The sequence below is a fragment of the Oncorhynchus keta genome, chromosome 11 (assembly GCF_023373465.1).
Source record: "Oncorhynchus keta strain PuntledgeMale-10-30-2019 chromosome 11, Oket_V2, whole genome shotgun sequence".
NCBI classification, from domain to species: Eukaryota; Metazoa; Chordata; class Actinopteri; order Salmoniformes; family Salmonidae; genus Oncorhynchus; species Oncorhynchus keta.
In genome coordinates, this window is record NC_068431.1 from 7,892,700 (window position 1) to 7,911,956 (window position 19,257).

General features: G+C 44.3%; 1 protein-coding gene and 1 long non-coding RNA gene across 3 annotated transcripts; one reads left to right on the forward strand and one right to left on the reverse strand.

The window, feature by feature from the left end:
* Window positions 1-59: 59 nt before the first annotated feature.
* Window positions 60-18,941, reverse strand: LOC118390634 (ATP-dependent RNA helicase DHX33-like). 2 transcript variants are annotated; one of them, XM_052529354.1, is made up of 12 exons: window positions 18,886-18,941; window positions 12,373-12,533; window positions 11,873-12,100; window positions 10,616-10,786; window positions 7,720-7,905; window positions 7,250-7,361; window positions 6,391-6,550; window positions 5,911-5,999; window positions 5,382-5,509; window positions 4,329-4,532; window positions 3,559-3,645; window positions 60-3,314 (listed from the first exon to the last, which is right to left on the reverse strand). In XM_052529354.1, the coding sequence occupies exons 3-12, from the start codon at window positions 12,041-12,043 to the stop codon at window positions 3,006-3,008; spliced, it is 1,617 nt and encodes a 538-aa protein (XP_052385314.1). In that variant the 5' UTR covers window positions 12,044-12,100; window positions 12,373-12,533; window positions 18,886-18,941; the 3' UTR covers window positions 60-3,005. The 2 variants fall into 2 exon arrangements, with proteins under 2 accessions (XP_052385314.1, XP_052385313.1); XM_052529353.1 differs by lacking the exon at window positions 18,886-18,941 and adding an exon at window positions 17,158-17,525.
* On the forward strand, window positions 8,832-10,600 carry LOC127933058 (uncharacterized). The gene is made up of 9 exons (XR_008147068.1): window positions 8,832-8,865; window positions 8,948-9,029; window positions 9,276-9,316; window positions 9,440-9,480; window positions 9,604-9,726; window positions 9,809-9,890; window positions 10,137-10,177; window positions 10,219-10,300; window positions 10,342-10,600. It is a non-coding gene; the product is annotated as an uncharacterized LOC127933058 (long non-coding RNA).
* Window positions 18,942-19,257: the final 316 nt, after the last annotated feature.

Below are 19,257 nucleotides of genomic sequence, written 5' to 3' on the forward strand. Positions count from 1 at the left end.
TTGATGATTCACTATACAGTTGAAAACCATAAACATGATTGCAAATCAAACAAATTCAATTGATGAGGCAAAGTTGTTTTATTTATTAGAAAAACACGAGTGGATATAATAACCAGCATATATAATATAAAGTCACCCTGTCATATCCGCCACTATAATCGTTTGACTTTCAACACACTCAGGTCAGGTTGTTTATCATCCAATGAAACAACACAAATATTTCAGTCAACAATGACGTTTCAATCAAACATATGACTATTGGTTATCCAGTAAACCTATACCACCCATTTAAACAATCAAACTTGTTTTGGGACATTCTTGATCTGTTTTATAATATTCCCCATAAGAAATATTTTAGGAATCACATGTTAAGATGCCCTTCAAGATCTAAATGTGGCATTAATTTAGTTTAAAGACAATATTGTTTCCGTATTTATTTATTTTTTCAATAGAAAGATCGATGGGTGAAGAATGCCATGCCAGCACAACAGACACCCTGTTCAAATCCCGCCGCTACAGCTTCAAATCCTCCGGTTGCTCTGAACAATACAAAAAGAGAAGAGCGAATAGATACAATCCATTTCATACCATTCGAGACATTTTACAAGTGTATCAAAGACCTGAGTAATCAAATCCTACTATATAATCTCCATGCATTGCATTATCAATGTACTAGTACACCTACTTGACATGGTTTATCGTGAATTTGTGCAACAGTGCTCCGCATTTAAAACAGGATAACTGATGTGACCAACTTCACAATAAGATTTGAAGTCCATTTACCCAGAGGGTCAATGCATCGGGTCTCTGGAGTTGCCAGTTACGTACTGTAAGTTACTGCAGCAGGAGCATGCATCAGGTAATAGTGAGTGAACAGATTTGGAAAAAGCAGGCATTTGTTAACGATAGGTGAGAATTGTCTGTTAATCGAACGATTAGAATTTTCCGCCCTGAAACATATAATTGTATGGAATTGATTAGAATGTATGAAATCATAATCAATAAATGTGTAGTCCTAGTCAGAATTAGGGTAAAGCAATATGTCTTTATGGTATTTTAAACAGACTGTCTGAGCTTGGTGCCGACCTGACTAGAGATTTGGGAGAGACATGGTCAAGGACATGGTCACTATCTCTGTCGGCTGGGTAGTGAGACAGACAGTGTGTGGGCGTGAGAAGTCAGTATAAAATGATAAAATGAATTGATTTGTATTCTTGAATTCAGAACGTTCCGTTAATTTTTTATTTTATTTTACCTTTATTGAACTAGGCAAGTCAGTTAAGAACAAATTCTTATTTTCAATGACGGCTTAGGAACAGTGGGTTTAACTGCCTGTTCAGGGACAGAACGACAGATTTGTACCTTGTCAGCTCGGGGTTTGAACTTGCAACCTTCCGGTTACTAGTCCAACGCTCTAACCACTAGGCTACCCTGCCACCCCAAAACCTTTGACTATTTGGCTGGGCCTCCGTCTGTTTCATTCGACCAGGATCTTACACATTCCGGTTTGCAGACAGAGTCATATAATTCAATTGGGTGATGTACCTGGAGAACATAATTCTCTTATCAGTTAATGAAAGACATTCAATTACACTCCTCCTACACCACCTCAACTGACAGATGCCATAATGTATTTACCCAGCCACACACACACACACACCCGCCACACTATGACCGCCCACCTCAAATGATGTGGACAGATGTCTTGGTATCCTTTTAGGACACATGATAAAATGAGTCATTTTTTAGTCAGCAATGTGACTTATTTCCCTGGTAGTTGATGTAGATGTGTGTGACTAAACTCAATGAAGACAAAAAGTCAACCTCTATGCCCAAGTGTTTATGTAAACTGCTGCTTATATATCTAATTACATCCTGTGATATATCTCTATTTTTCAACAGAAAATATTATGTACATGGAATGGCATTTATGTTACATGTGTCCCCTGTTTTTTAAGCAAGTGACAAACAGCCAATAAGTTAGACCAGGGGCCAGAATTTAAATATGAACAGCCAATTCAAGTCAGTTGTTGGAATATATTTGTTTGAAGGAATAACCATGCCATCCCACTTCTGTGGGTTAAATCTATGTTGCTAAGAAACATGCAGATATTTAGAATCAGTGTTTGAACTCAAATCATGATGAAACCTCATTTCTGGTTGTGAAGCAAATATGTGGCAACAGGCAATGATTAGCCAACAGGTAGAGGAGAGTAGAATGAAGAACGAGAAGGTCGGTTCGTAACCATAGCAACGGGAACATTAGTTCGTAACCATAGTAACGTTCTAGGCCAGGGGATCTCTCTCTTCTATGGTTCAGCAGACGTCTGCTGTAATAAAACAGGGCCGCTTTCCCATGACTAGGAAGAAGAACCCAGAGAAGAACCCTAACTCAGACCTCCCTCTACTTTCCCATGACTAGGAAGAAGAACCCAGAGAAGAACCCTCACTCAGACCTCCCTCTACTTGGCTGAATTTAGACAGGCAGCCCAATTCTGACCCCCCCCCCCACACACTAATTGGTCTTATTAACCAATCACATCAAATATGTTTCAGAGCTGATCTGATTATTCAAAAGATCAATTAGTAAAAAAAAAAGTTTAGAATTGGGCTGCTTGTCTGAACGCTGCCAAACTGTCAGACCAAATGCTAAATGTTCTGTCTTCGACTGGCACACACACACACACACACACACACACACACACACACACACACACACACACACACACACACACACACACACACACACACACACACACACACACACACACACACACACACACACACACACACACACACACAGTACTGAAGAATCTTTCTACGCTTTGTGTAAACAAAAACGAGCGATTCAGCAAACAGGAAAGAGTAGAAAGATGTTCTTCCCATCATGCCTCCATCCAGTTTCTATTGACACTGAGGGAGAGGTGGGGCAGGTGTGTCACTGCTCAGGGAGCTTTGGTTCTGCTGTAGTCTCTTATCACCCCCGAGTTCTGTCCAATCAGAGGCTAGCTCTTGGTGGGGCGTAACTTCCGGCGGAAGTACTCAGGCGCGGCCTCGACCAGCCAATCAGCATCCACCAGACACAGGTCCCTCATGTAGCACTTTGAGGTGTGCAGGAGCTCGTTGAAGACCACGTAGGCAGGCTTGGCCTGGAAGAGGACAGAGGAGGGGTGGATGGCAACAGGCTGGTGGGTATCCAGGGCCGTGTAGCTGCCATCTGGCTGTAGCTCTGCAGCGTTTACAAACAGACCGTGGGCCAGGCAGCGACGCACGCTCCCCGTGTCCGACCCACACGACTCCAGCTTCATGCTCAGCTGGTACACAGAGGGGAGAAGGAGATTTATGTGTCAAAAGAGATAAATCACATGGAAATATCATGGACTTGTTCAGGTGAACGATAACCATGTTTGAATTCATCAGCCGATTAGAAAACCTGAGAGTTGAAATGTTGCCGCCAACACATTTGTAAAAATTGCAGTGTGCCGATTCCCCTATTGCTGATGAACAGCCATGTTCGCAGAACTGGTTACTTGTGATGTTAGGGACTTGTTCTCCTACCTTAAGGCAGATCTCTCGGAGCTGTGCACGGACCTCTCCAACCATGCTCATGTTCCTGCTGTTGACAAAGTTCTCCCGACACCACTCCTACGACACACACATCAGAGCCTGCACTGAAAACACCATCTAGAGACCATAACACTTCATCAATAAATACGAGGGGCTGAACATCTGGACTCAAAAAACAACGGAGAAGCAATTTGTTTATCTACCCCTTTTTCTCCCCAATTTCGTGGTTTTCAATTGGTAGTTACAGTCTTGTCTCATCGCTGCAACTCCCGTACGGACTCGGGAGAGGCGAAGGTCGAGAGCCGTGCCTCCTCCGAAACACAACCCAACCAAGCCGCACTGCTTCATGACACAATGCCCACTTAACCCAGAAGACAGCCGCACCAATGTGTCGGAGGAAACACCGTACACCTGGTGACCATGTCAGCGTGCATTGCGCCCGGCCCGCCACACTAGTGCGCGATGGGACAAGAACATCCCTGCCGGCCAAACCCTCCCCTAACCCGGACAACGCTGGGCCAATTGTGCGTCGCCCCACGGGTCTCCCGGTTGCCGCCGGGTGAGACAGAGCCTGGGACTCGAACCTAGAATCTCTAGTGGCACAGCTAGCACTGTGATGCGGTGCCTTAGATCACCGCACCACTTCAGGAGACCTGGAGAACTTCAGGAGACCTGGTCTGGGGACCAGACCCTACAATGTCCAGAGATATTGTACAGACTGTATGAAGACACCTAAAGGCCTCTTCGTTCTGACCCCTGACCTTGTTGGCGTTTACTTTCTTGAAGGCTCTGTAGATGTTGAGCAGGGTCAAGTGATCTCCCTCGCTGGTGGTGAACTTCTTGCGTGCGGCGAGGCACTCCTCTCGGCGTGCGGGCGGGTTGTAGAGCACCGAGTCCACTGACAGCAGAGACACGATGGTCAGCACCTCCTCGGAACACTGGAAGTCTGGTGACAGCAAGATGGTCTGTACACACACACACACGAGAGAGAGAGAGACAGAACGAGCAAGACAGAGAGAGACAGAACAAGAGAGACAGAGCGAGAAAGACAGAGAGAGACAGAAACAGAGACAGAGAGAGACAGAGAGAGACAGAGAGAGACAGAAACAGAGACAGAGAGACAGAAACAGAGACAGAAACAGAGACAGAAACAGAGAGAGACAGAGAGAGACAGAGAGAGACAGAAACAGAGACAGAGAGAGACAGAAACAGAGACAGAAAGAGAGTCAGAAACAGAGACAGATTTCCTGAGAGACAGAAACAGAGACAGAGAGAGACAGAGAGAGACAGAAACAGAGACAGAGAGAGACAGAGAGAGACAGAAACAGAGACAGAGAGAGACAGAGAGAGACAGAAACAGAGACAGAGAGAGACAGACATTAACAGAGACAGAGAGACACAGAAACAGAGACAGAGAGAGACAGACCAGAGACAGAGACAGAGAGAGACAGACAGAGACAGAAACAGAGACAGAGAGACAGAAACAGAGACAGAGATGAGAGAGACAGAAACAGAGACAGAGAGACCAGTCACAGAAACAGAGACAGAGAGAGATTAGACAGAGACCAGAGATGACAGAAACAGAGACAGAGAGAGACAGAAACAGAGACAGAGAGAGACAGAAACAGAGAGAGACAGAAACAGAGACAGAGAGAGACAGAAACAGAGAGACAGAAACAGAGACAGAGAGAGACAGAAACAGAGACAGTCAGACAGAATGTTTTAATCCAGTATTTATTGGAAAGGAACAAAGGAAAGGGGGATGCCTAGTCAGTTGCACAACTGAAGGCTCATTTCCTGTGTGTCTATCTTACCTTGGCATAGCGTGGCTCCAGGGGGAAGCTGGCCATCTTCTTGCCCAAAGGAGTGAGGGTGACCTGCTCACCTTTCCTCCCTACAGCCCCGAGCAGATCAAGCTGCTCCACAGCCGAACGCATCGCCTCTGAACAGTCACATCACACCCACAACATTACATTATTACAACCATCTCTGACCAGTCGCATCACACACACAACATTACATTATTACAACCATCTCTGACCAGTCACATCACACCCACAACATTACATTATTACAACCATCTCTGACCAGTCACATCACACCCATCTCTGACCAGTCACATCACATTATTACAACCATCACTGACCAGTCACATGACATTATTACAACCATCTCTGACCAGTCACATGACACCCACAACATGACATTCTGACCAAACACAACAACACGAAACAAAACTGCAACACAACTAACTCTTATCTGAGCCTTGTGGATTAATACCCCTTTTAATGGATTCTACCATGTCCGATGACTTCATCGTCACAGTGAAGACACGCTGCTTACCAGGAGAAGGCTTAGACATGAAGTCAAAGTTCATCACGTCAGGGATCCCCAGAGCCAGAAGCTGTAGCATGACACTGGCCAGGTTACACCTGCAGAGAGAACACAAGAGCAGAACAGTCCATCATATCGACAGAGACATGTTTCAATTGATACTGCAGCAACAACCGGGTCGTGTTCATTAGAGCACACTGTAGCAAAAACCTTTCGCAAACGGAGATTTAAAAAAAAAAAACAATTTAAACAAGCATTTCTCATTGGACATGTTGAGACAGTACTTCTCTGGTTGGCATCTATTGAAAATAGTTCTGTTCTCTTCCAACAGGTCAACAGTGACAACACTTGCTTTGGTTGCTCATATACATTTGTCCACCTGATCCAACTCCAGCCATGCTGGTCCAACCTCCATCACAGGCACGGGGATCTAACTCTCTGTGTGTGTGTGTGTCTGTGTGTGTGTGTGTGTCTGTGTGTGTGTCCTACCTTTGTATCTCAGGCACAGTCATGGGGATGAGGTTGTCAAACTCATCCTCGGTGTAGAGACGGTAGACAGAGCCGGCGTCCTCTCTGCCAGCCCTGCCCGCCCTCTGCCACGCCTGGGCTTTAGATACCCGCTGTACTGCCAACACCTCCAGACCGCTCTCTGAGGGGCAGATAATAAGGTACATCACAATGGAAATACATCTCTGAGGGGCGGATAACAAGGTACATCACAATGGAAATACATCTCTGAGGGGCGGATAACAAGGTACATCACAATGGAAATACATCTCTGAGGGGGCAGATAACAAGGTACATCACAATGGAAATACATCTCTGAGGGGGCAGATAACAAGGTACATCACAATGGAAATACATCTCTGAGGGGGCAGATAACAAGGTACATCACAATGGAAATACATCTCTGAGGGGCAGATAACAAGGGACATCACAATGGAAATACATCTCTGAGGGGGCAGATAACAAGGTACATCACAATGGAAATACATCTCTGAGGGGGCAGATAACAAGGTACATCACAATGGAAATACATCTCTGAGGGGGCAGATAACAAGGTACATCACAATGGAAATACATCTCTGAGGGGCAGATAACAAGGGACATCACAATGGAAATACATCTGCTTTAAAATAAAATCTTCAAACCTTTTTAAAATGTTTTTTTTTATATATATATATATATGTGTGTGTGTGTGTGTGTGTATTGTTTTTTTTTCTTCAAAAAGTTAGAAAATATTAATTCTCAGATCAAATGAATTCATCAATTCACACAAGACAAGTAGAGAAACGGATAGGAAGTGAGGCGAAACAGCTGTGTGTTCTGTCACAATGTGAAGTCTCACCTGGGTTGAAGCGTTTTGCTTTCACCATGCCTGTATCAATGACGTATTTAATCCCCGAGATGGTGATCGACGTCTCTGCAATGTTGGTTGACAGGATTACCTTCCTACAACCCTGGCAAAACAAAGCAAAAACACAAGAGGACAATAGATACAAGTTCAACTGTCCAGTATTTCCAGATTACTATGAAGTAATGATTTACAATATGAGTGAAATAGTTTTCCTTCCAGACTTTTTTCATTTTTTTTTATTTTTTAAATCCCCCTCTAATTTAGGCCACAAGTACGAGAACTGGATGAGTCAACAACATTATTCAGGTAGGAGTTAACAGAATATTCACTTTTAAAACAGATCGTCACTGGACGGTGACTTCAATATGAAGCCTTAGTTGCTCGAGGAGACCATGCATCACAAATAAATGATTGCAGGATATTGTACCGGGACCTGCAAGGGGGGTGTAGGTGTATCCTACCTTAGGGGCAGGCTGAAAGACCCTGAGCTGCTGAGCAGGGGGTAGGGAGGCGTACAGAGGGATGACAGTCATGGGACCACAGCTGTCAGGGAGGTGCTTGGCGATGTCACGGCAGGTACGAGCCAGCGCCTCTATCTCCTCCTGTCCTGTCATGAACACCAGGATGTCATGTGACGCAGGGGCTTCCTGTTCAGGACGGACGCATCACAACCACAATCTTGTCTGTCATCATATGTTGATTTGGAATCGTGTCCAACTTGTGTTTTTCAGGAAGGTAATTATTCATGTTATGAGGTTAAGATATACACAGACCCCATACACAGACCCCATACACCGCCTGCTACGTTAGGTTAAGATACACACAGACACCATACACCGCCTGCTACGTTAGTTTAGATATACACAGACCCCATACACAGACCACATACAGACCCCATACACCGCCTGCTACGTTAGGTTAGATATACACAGACCCCATACACAGACCCCATACACCGCCTGCTACGTTAGGTTAGATATACACAGACCCCATACACAGACCCCATACACAGACCCCATACACCGCCTGCTACGTTAGGTTAGATATACACAGACCCCATACACAGCCTGCTACGTTAGGTAGGATATACACAGACCCCATACACAGACCCCATACACCGCCTGCTACGTTAGGTTAAGATACACACAGACACCATACACCGCCTGCTACGTTAGTTTAGATATACACAGACCCCATACACAGACCACATACAGACCCCATACACCGCCTGCTACGTTAGGTTAGATATACACAGACCCCATACACAGACCCCATACACCGCCTGCTACGTTAGGTTAGATATACACAGACCCCATACACAGACCCCATACACAGACCCCATACACCGCCTGCTACGTTAGGTTAGATATACACAGACCCCATACACAGCCTGCTACGTTAGGTAGGATATACACAGACCCCATACACCGCCTGCTACGTTAGGTTAGATACACACAGACCCCATACACTGCCTGCTACGTTAGTTTAGATACACACAGACCCCATATACCGCCTGCTACGTTAGGTTAGATATTCACTGACACCATACACCGCCTGCTACGTTAGGTTAGATATACACAGACCCCATACACCGCCTGCTACGTTAGGTAGGATATACACAGACCTCATACACCATCTGCTACTTTAGGTTAGATATACACAGACCCCAGACACCGCCTGCTACGTTAGGTTAGATATACACAGACCCCATACACCGCCTGCTACGTTAGGTTAGATACACACAGACCCCATACACCGCCTGCTACGTTAGGTTAGATATACACAGGCCCCATACACCGCCTGCTACGTTAGGTTAGATATACACAGACCCCATACACCACCTGCTACGTTAGGTTAGATACACACAGACCCCATACACCGCCTGCTACGTTAGGTTAAATATACACAGGCCCCATACACCGCCTGCTACGTTAGGTTAGATATACACAGGCCCCATACACCGCCTGCTACGTTAGGTTAGATACACACAGGCCCCATACACCGCCTGCTACGTTAGGTTAGATATACACAGACCCCATACACCACCTGCTACGTTAGGTTAGATACACACAGGCCCCATACACCGCCTGCCACGTTAGGTTAGATACACACAGACCCCATACACCGCCTGCTACGTTAGGTTAGATACACACAGACCACATACACCGCCTGCTACGTTAGGTTAGATACACACAGACCCCATACACCGCCTGCTACGTTAGGTTAGATACACACAGACCCCATACACCACCTGCCACGTTAGGTTAGATACACACAGACCCCATACACCGCCTGCCACGTTAGGTTAAATACACACAGACCCCAAACACCGCCTGTTACGTTAGGTTAGATACACACAGACCCCATACACCGCCTGCTACGTTAGGTTAGATACACACAGACCCCATACACCGCCTGCTACGTTAGGTTAGATACACACAGACCCCATACACCGCCTGCTACGTTAGGTTAGATATACACAGGCCCCATACACCCCCTGCTACGTTAGGTTAGATACACACAGGCCCCATACACCGCCTGCTACGTTAGGTTAGATACACACAGACCCCATACACCGCCTGCTACGTTAGGTTAGATACACACAGACCCCATACACCGCCTGCTACGTTAGGTTAAATATACACAGGCCCCATACACCGCCTGCTACGTTAGGTTAGATATACACAGGCCCCATACACCGCCTGCTACGTTAGGTTAGATATACACAGACCCCATACACCACCTGCTACGTTAGATTAGATACACACAGGCCCCATACACCGCCTGCCACGTTAGGTTAGATACACACAGACCCCATACACCGCCTGCTACGTTAGGTTAGATACACACAGACCACATACACCGCCTGCTACGTTAGGTTAGATACACACAGACCCCATACACCGCCTGCTACGTTAGGTTAGATACACACAGACCCCATACACCGCCTGCCACGTTAGGTTAGATACACACAGACCCCATACACCGCCTGCCACGTTAGGTTAGATACACACAGACCCCATACACCGCCTGCTACGTTAGGTTAGATACACACAGACCACATACACCGCCTGCTACGTTAGGTTAGATACACACAGACCCCATACACCGCCTGCCACGTTAGGTTAGATACACACAGACCCCATACACCGCCTGCCACGTTAGGTTAGATACACACAGACACCATACACCGCCTGCTGCAGTAGTTTTCATGAAGCAAATATTAAACCTAGGTCACCTCACAAACGTGGTAATTAACTGCAATGCCCATAATTGGCCATTGGCCTGTTTCTTTTCTCGGCACGGACAGAGATGGATACACTTTAACATCTGCTCCGTTAAGTCACATGTCCATACCTGATGGATCTGGAAGACTGAGACCAGGGCAGCCTGCAGGTAGTCCGACTGGGGCTGCTTGGTGTAGTACATCTGGATGGGGTGCTGCCTGCCCTCCAGGTACAGCACAGGGGACTTGTTGAAGTACTGAGAGAACAGGTCCACATCCATGGTGGCTGACATCACAATCACCTACAACGGTACATTGAAGAGGCAATATACCAGATTTATTTACAAAGCCTTTAAAACATTTTTTTTAACACCAGTCTTGAAGTGTGTCGTGGAAGGATCAGAATTTGTTGGCAACATTTGTAAGCTGTTTAATATTCATCAAATGTGTGTAAGTTACTTCTCATCAGAATGGTATTTTTGTGTAATTCTGTGGCGAGGTTGCAGTTATCTGTTCTATGTCAAAACTAAGTTGCATGGGCCGCTGAGAGGGGAGAGGTCAAAGTGTCATCATGTGTAAACATATATTTTACTCCCTACCTTTTCTAGTGGGGAAAGAAGGGTTGCAGTGTCTGGAATCATTCTATGCTCCCTCAAATGTTGTTTCTATCTTAACCTATAGCCTCATTCTCCTCTCTGTGAGTTTGTCCAGGAGGTTGTATTTAGAGTGGGTTGTATATAAATGACAATTTGATATATGCCTGTTGATATGGAGGATTTGGTTTATGGTTCTGGGGTTTGGGAAAGGAGACAAAGCTGAACGATGAATTGTGTCTATGCTGTCTGATTATGGGTGTCTTTGCTATTAAAGGAACTCAGTTGCATTGTAAGGGGGCTCTCTGAGAATTCACTGGGAGACACTGAATTTATCTGAAAGTCACAGGATTGTGATAAGAGCTCATATAATTAAAGATGGACTTTTATAACTAACTCTGACGTGTGTGTGTGTGGTTTGCTCCCATGATTAGGTAAATAGAGGAAATGTCCACGACAAGTGGTCTTGGGAGAGTATGTTTGATTTTTTACATTGGGTGCTTTGACAATGGAACACCAGATCTCTCACACACACACACACACACACACACACACACACACACACACACACACACACACACACACACACACACACACACACACACACACACACACACACACACACACACACACACACACACACACACACACACACACACACACACACACACACACACACAAACACAACAGTTAGTGGCCTAGCCTGGAATTCAAAGTGATATGTTCTGTTTCACCATTGTTTCAGATCGTATCACTTTTTAGATTCCAGGCTACTGAGGGCTAGCAATGACCTACCTTGAGGGGGACCTTGTTCTGTTCTCTGCGTTTGCGCTGGGCAGCCTTCACCACTCCGAAAAGCACGTCAGTGTGCACAGTGCGCTCGTGGGCCTCATCCAGCACCACCACAGTGTAGCGTAGCAGTAAGGGGTCTCCTATGGCCTCACGCAGGAGCATACCATCTGTCATGAACTTCAGCTTCGTCTCCGAGGAGGTGACATCCTCAAATCGCACCGTGTAGCCGACCTGAAAAGGAGGATTTCCCCCTGATTTAATTGGTTGGTTTCAGTCCACATACAGCCCAGCGTTAAGAGTTTTTACAAGACTGAAGTTTTGTACAAGACTTATAAAACTACAAGACAAGGATTGTCGTTAGGTACATGCAGCCACTGATGATGATCATGATGATGAAACAACCACCACATTGCTACTGAATGAAGTACAAAAACACATGTTCTACTAGAGTTTGACCACCACAGATTGTAAAAAATACAAAATAAAAAAATGTTTTTACGCACCAGCTTCCCCAGCTGAGTTCTCTTCTCCTCTGCTACCCTCGTTGCCAGGGAGATAGCTGCCACTCGGCGGGGCTGTGTCACAGCGACGATGCCCTGTCGCGCGATGCCAGCTTCATACAGGTACTGAGGAATCTGGGTGGTCTTCCCAGAACCCGTCTCACCTGAGGGACAGGGCATCGGGAAGACACAATGGTTTGGGTCAGCCAATGTTACAATAGTTGAAGGCAAACAGTCATAAAAACGAAAGGAGGATCAAGGCCCTCTTCATATAATTAATTAAAATGCCTTTATTAGCATGGCATGTTCAATAGAAACAAAGTTTTTTTTAAACCGATGCGTTTCGGCTGCATGGCCTTCGTCAGGGAGTAAAATCTACAGTATGATGATGATTGCAACCACATGAACAATCAACACTGGTACTCAGATGAACAAGGAGGAATTTGTTCAATAAGAATAAATACAAAATTTTTAAAAATATAAATATATAAATATTAAAAACTTGTTTTCGACTAATGCTTTTACAACCCAGCTGAGTCCTGGGGTATGTACACTAGGATCCATACAGAAGCCAAACAAATAATCAAATCAAATTGTATTTGTAAACAACAGGTGTAGACTAAAGGCATCCCAGCTGAAACACTTCTGAGGAGTGTGTGCATATATTTTTGACAACGTTTATTTTTGTTTCGTATTTCGGTGAGGGGTTTTCCGGCTGTTCGGGGCCTTCCAGAGCCGAAGTAACATGCTTCCGGACCCGTCCGGACCCTTCCCAACACGGCAGAGAGAAACATTTAGAAAATAATAGAAAAATAGCACAAAACTGAGGAAAAAATACACTGTAAATAAGAATTAGTTCTTAACCGACTTGCCTAGTTAAATAAAAAGTACAAAAATAAATGTAAAATCGTATAATAATAACACCGTGGCTATATACACAGGGTAGGTACCGAGTCAACGTGAGGTAATTGAGGTAGATATGTAAAATGCGGTGAACTTGCCAGTTTTAGCTGCAATGACTCCAACCAAACGCCAAAACATCTCCATTGGAATTAGGACTTTGACTAGATCTTTCCAAAACATCTCCATTGGAATTAGGACGTTGACTAGATCTTTCCAAAACATCTCCATTGGAATTAGGACGTTGACTAGATCTTTCCAAAACATCTCCATTGGAATTAGGACGTTGACTAGATCTTTCTAGACTAGATTTAATATAAAATTCAAATCAAATTAGTCTCAAATAAATAATGAAACATGTTCAATTGAGTTAAAATAATGCAAATACACAGTGTTGGAGAAGAAAATAAAAGTGCAATATGTGCCATGTAAAAAAGCTCACGTTTAAGTTCCTTGCTCAGAGCATGAGAACATATGAAAGCTGGTGGTTCCTTTTTAACATGAGTCTTCAATATTCCCAGGTACGAAGTTTTAGGTTGTAGTTATTATAGGACGATTTCTCTCTATACCATTTGTATTTCATGTACCTTTCCCTATTGGATGTTCTTATAGGCACTATAGCATTGCCAGCCTAATCTCGGGAGTTGATAGGCTTGAAGTCATAAACAGCGCTGTGTTTCAAGCATTGTGAAAAGCTGCTGGCAAACGGAGGAAAGTGTGGTTTGAATGAATGCTTACGATCCTGCTGCTGCCTACCATCGCTCAGTCAGACTGCTCTATCAAACCAGAGACTTAATTATAACATAATAAAAATACACACAGAAATACGAGCCTTTCGTCATTAATATGGTTAAATCGGGAAACTATAATTTCGAAAACAAAACATGTATTCTTTCAGTGAAATACAGAACCATTGCGGATTTTATCGAACGGGTGAAACCCTAAGTCTAAATATTGCTGTCACATTGCACAACCTTCAATGTTATGTCATAATTATGTACAATTCGGGAAAATGAATTACTGTAATTGTTAGGAGAAATTGTCTTCACAGTTCGCAACGAGCCAGACGACCCAAACTGCTGCATATACCCTGACTCCGCTTACACGGAACGCAAGAGAAGTGACACAATTTCAAGCACCGCATTGATTATATGCAACGCAGGACAAGCTAGTTAAACTAGTAATATCATCAACCATGTGTAGTTAACTAGTGATTATGTTAAGATTGATTGTTTTTTTTATAAGATAAGTTTAATGCTAGCTAGAAACGTATCATGGCTCCTTGCCGGTTTCCTCGTGGATTATAAATCGACCATAATCGGCGTCCAAAAATTCTGATTGTTATGAAAACTTGAAAATCTGCCCTAATTAAATCAGCCAATCGGTTGACCTCTAGTTCAGGTTCCAGACATGGTGCGTCGGTACGGCTTGCCGTGCAGTAGCAGAGAAAACAGTCTTTGAATTGGGTGGCTGGAGTCTTTGACAATTTTTAGGGCCTTCCTCTGACACGGCCTGGTATGGAGGAGCTGGATGGCAGGATGCTCGGCCCCAGTGATGTACTGGGCCTTGCGCACTACCCCCTGTAGCACCTGCCGGACGCCAAGCAGTTGCCACACCAAATGGTGATGCAGCCAGTCAAGATTCTCTCAATGGTGCAGCTGTAGACCTTTTCTGAGGATCTCAGGGCCCATACTGAATCTCTTCAGCCTCATGAGAGGGAAGAAGCGTTGTCGTGCCTTCATGACTATGTTAGTGTGTGGACCATGAAAATTCCTTAGTGATGTGGACATGGAGGAACTTGAATCTCTCAACCTGCTCCACTAGAGCCCCAGGAACACTTTTGGGGTAAAACGTTTTGCTACGATATGCGACTAATGAATACACACACACCTGCTGTACCACTGACAGCAGGTCAAGATTAAGATCACTAGCTATTTATCAGTCATGATTTGACCTTACATTTTCTTCAAGTACCCAGATGTCTTGAACGCACCATGGAGGTCAAATCATAACGTCAATGATCTCGGGTCGAAAATTCGGAGCTCTAGAAAGAGTTTCAGACTTGGAATTCCGAGTTGGACGACTGTTTAAAACGATTTTTCCCCTCAGTCGGAGCTTGTTTTTTTGGGGAGATTTCCGAGTTCACCGATGTTTTGACTGCGGCATCTGGCTCACGCTCAGGAAACGCAATTACACCAATAATGCAATTAACTAGGGATGCACAATATATCGATATTGGAAGCTGCTGATATTAGCTAAAAATGCCAACATCGGTATCGGCCAGATTTCTAGTTTAACGCTGACGTGAAAAAACGATGTCAAAGCTGACGTGCATACTTATATAACGTAGTAATGACGTGCATACCTATATAACGTAGTAATGACGTGCATACCTATATAACGTAGTAATGACGTGCATACCTATATAACGTAGTAATATAATAATAATATATAATAATAATATATAATAATAATAATAATATAATATATGCCATTTAGCAGACGCTTTTATCCAAAGCGACTTACAGTCATGTGTGCATACATTCTACGTATGGGTGGTCCTGGGGATCGAACCCACTACCCTGGCGTTACAAGCGCCATGCTCTACCAACTGAGCTACAGAAGGACCACCAGTAATGACGTGCATACCTATATAACGTAGTAATGACGTGCATACCTATATAACGTAGTAATGCCGTGCATACCTATATAACGTAGTAATGACGCCACGTACAATGTGGCACTACACGTGCAACACAACATTCAACGCGACAACTCTAAGGCGAAATCCATTAACGCCAAGATAATGGATTTCATTGCCCTTGACAATCAACCGTTCTCTGTCGTGGGTGATGTTGGCTTTCGCAGACTGATCGAGCACAGTCACACACTACCAAGTGCACTATTTTTCAGATGTTGCCCTATCGGACTTAAAACAGGAACAGCGTCACTGCTGACATTTGGACCAGCGATGTCAGCCCCATGAGCATGCTGAGTCTGACAGCACAGTGGGTCGTCAAGGATTTCATACTGAGGAAAGTCGTATTGCCTGCTCATGATTGTGCCATTTGTCATACTGCTGCTGCCATTTCAATGGCATTTGAGAACATGTTTGAAACATGAACACACTAGCTATAGCTAGGTCCATTCAAACAACTGACTGGAGAAACAAGCGATTCGGTGGCATTCTCTCTTTACTGTGTCACCACCATACTCAAGACTATGTACATGTACCATTACTTTGATGCAGACAAGAAACAGAAACCCTGTTTCTGAAATGTTGCCGACACAGCTGGACAAGATGGAAACGGACAGTGCGCACAGAGGAAGAGAAGCCACAGACAGACAGAGCTGAAATCTCACTGCTTGACATGCATGATGAAATCCTGGTTGAGAATAGAACGACTGAACAACGAAACAGCACAGCAAGTAAGTGAAAGAAATAGGTTTTGATTATGTTTTACTGGTAATGGAGACATAGGTAAAAAATCTCGGAGCATCACGACAATTAACTTTCAACCGATGCAAAACACGCCTACCTAGTCGCCGGGCCAGATTAATCGAATCACCTCCACGAGACAAAGTCAGATTCTTTGTGTATGAGACATTTGGCCTACTTTGTCGCTCTTTGTATATACACTAAACGTGTAGCTATATCGCCACAAGTGACCGGGAAATAGCCTATGGCGGTAGAGGTATGGAAAGCATACGGGTTGGAACTATTACATCTGCCTGTATGGAATTCTAGCTGTATTGCCAAAATATCCAACCGAAGATCTGCGTCAGGAAACCTGTTGTTTGGAAAGCGTTTATTAACATTTGCAATCCCACCTGTGTTGTGCTACAGTGGCTATTGCATTGCCTTTTGACTAGGTTAAGCCAACTTACCTATCAATACAGCATTATGAAGCTGTCTAAGCTGGTTCATGAGTTGAGACTTCGCCTGGTAAATGGGAAGATTTTTCCTTTGCACGTCTATTGGTACCGATGCATTTTCCTTTCTAGGTAGCAGCATCCCAGGCTTCTTGTCGAGACGGAAAAAAGGAGACCCCGGCTTAAATTTCTTCGCCGGAGGATGATCGGGGTTGTGGGGCATGGTCTAGAGAGAACCGCTTTACAAAGCAAAAACTTAAGGCTTGTTCAAAATTAAATGGAAATATATATTTTATGGATAAATACAGCCAAGCTACACTGCGGTTGTTTACCTCATCGACACAGCTAAATCCTTCCCACGTGGTAAGTTCCGTCGCATGAGTTTGACGTCATATACCCCCCTAGCGGTGAGACTGTGCTATGGCAATACAGGCCTACACGCATCACCTCACCTTCAACATGGAAGCCTAAAATCCAAAGAAGTATCACAGATAGAATAATGAGCCAGATATTTCACCGGATGTATAAATATGAAGCATCTGGTTGGAGGACGGCAGTGGGAGAACATGGAGCTAGATGTATTTTGGCCGACAATCTGCTCATTTTCTCCATACAGTTTTCTGTTTCCAAAACTAGAACCTGTAACACACAGAGTGGACTGCATTCAAAAATACTTTACCCTTTGCCAAATGTGTGTTGTTTAGAAGGAGTGCAAGGGCAAATTGAGTTATTTTATAATGTAACCTTTATTTAACTAGGCAAGTCAGATAAGAACAACTTCTTATTTACAGTGATGGCCTACCGGGGAACAGTGGGCAGAACGACAGATTTTTACCTCGTCAGCTCAGGGATTCAATCCAGCAACCTTTCGGTTACTGGCTCAACACTCTAACCACTAGGCTACCTGCCACACCAAGCACCTCACAGGTGTTCTCTAATGGAAATATCAAAATAAATGTGTAATAGGATCACACTAGCTCTTCCTTGACTCTGCACACTGTGACTCGTTTGATCCCATTGAAAATGACAGACTCTGCACACTGTGACTCGTTTGATCAAATCAAATCAAATGTATTTATATAGCCCTTCGTACATCAGCTGATATCTCAAAGTGCTGTACAGAAACCCAGCCTAAAACCCCAAACAGCAAGCAATGCAGGTGTAGAAGCACGGTGGCTCGGAAAAACTCCCTAGAAAGGCCAAAACCTAGGAAGAAACCTAGAGAGGAACCAGGCTATGAGGGGTGATTAGTCCTCTTCTGGCTGTGCCGGGTGGAGATTATAACAGAACATGGCCAAGATGTTCAAATGTTCATAAATGACCAGCATGGTCGAATAATAACAAGGCAGAACAGTTGAAACTGATCCCATTGAAAACGACAGACTCTGGTCTACCTTGGGTTAATTATACAAAAATCTCTATATATATCATACACAATCAAACTGCAGAGCGAAACAGCACAAACACCTTGTGGAAGGTCATATAACTCAAGAGATTATGTACAGAATATCCACAGGTAGAGATGGACTAAATTACTTAAACATATAGTTTTGTTTGATTATGAATACATACAACTGGGTATGTGTTGATCTATTTGGTCTCACGATCGGACCAAAAAAAGGTCAATTATAGAGACAAAAAAAATAGGGTGCCAAATGTCATCCTATAGACCCTGGTCTAAAAGAAGTACATTATAAAGACAGTAGGGTTCAATTTGGGACAGCACCTGGATTATAACCTGACCTTTTATGACGCCGTGCAGTAAACCAGTGTTTCCCAACCCTGGTCCTCAAGCACCATCTATTGTAACACGAGACAAGCACACCTGATTCAACTTGTCTATTAATCATCAAGCCCTCAATGAGTTGAATAAGGTGTGGTTGTCCAGGAATTCAATGTAAAATGTGAACTGTTGGTGGGTACTGGAGGACTGGAGTTGGGGGTTACTGGAGGACTGGAGTTTGGCTGTTGGGGGTACTGGAGGACTGGAGTTTGGCTGTTGGGGGTACTGGAGGACTGGAGTTTGGCTGTTGGGGGTACTGGAGGACTGGAGTTTGGCTGTTGGGGGTACTGGAGGACTGGAGTTTGGCTGTTGGGGGTACTGGAGGACTGGAG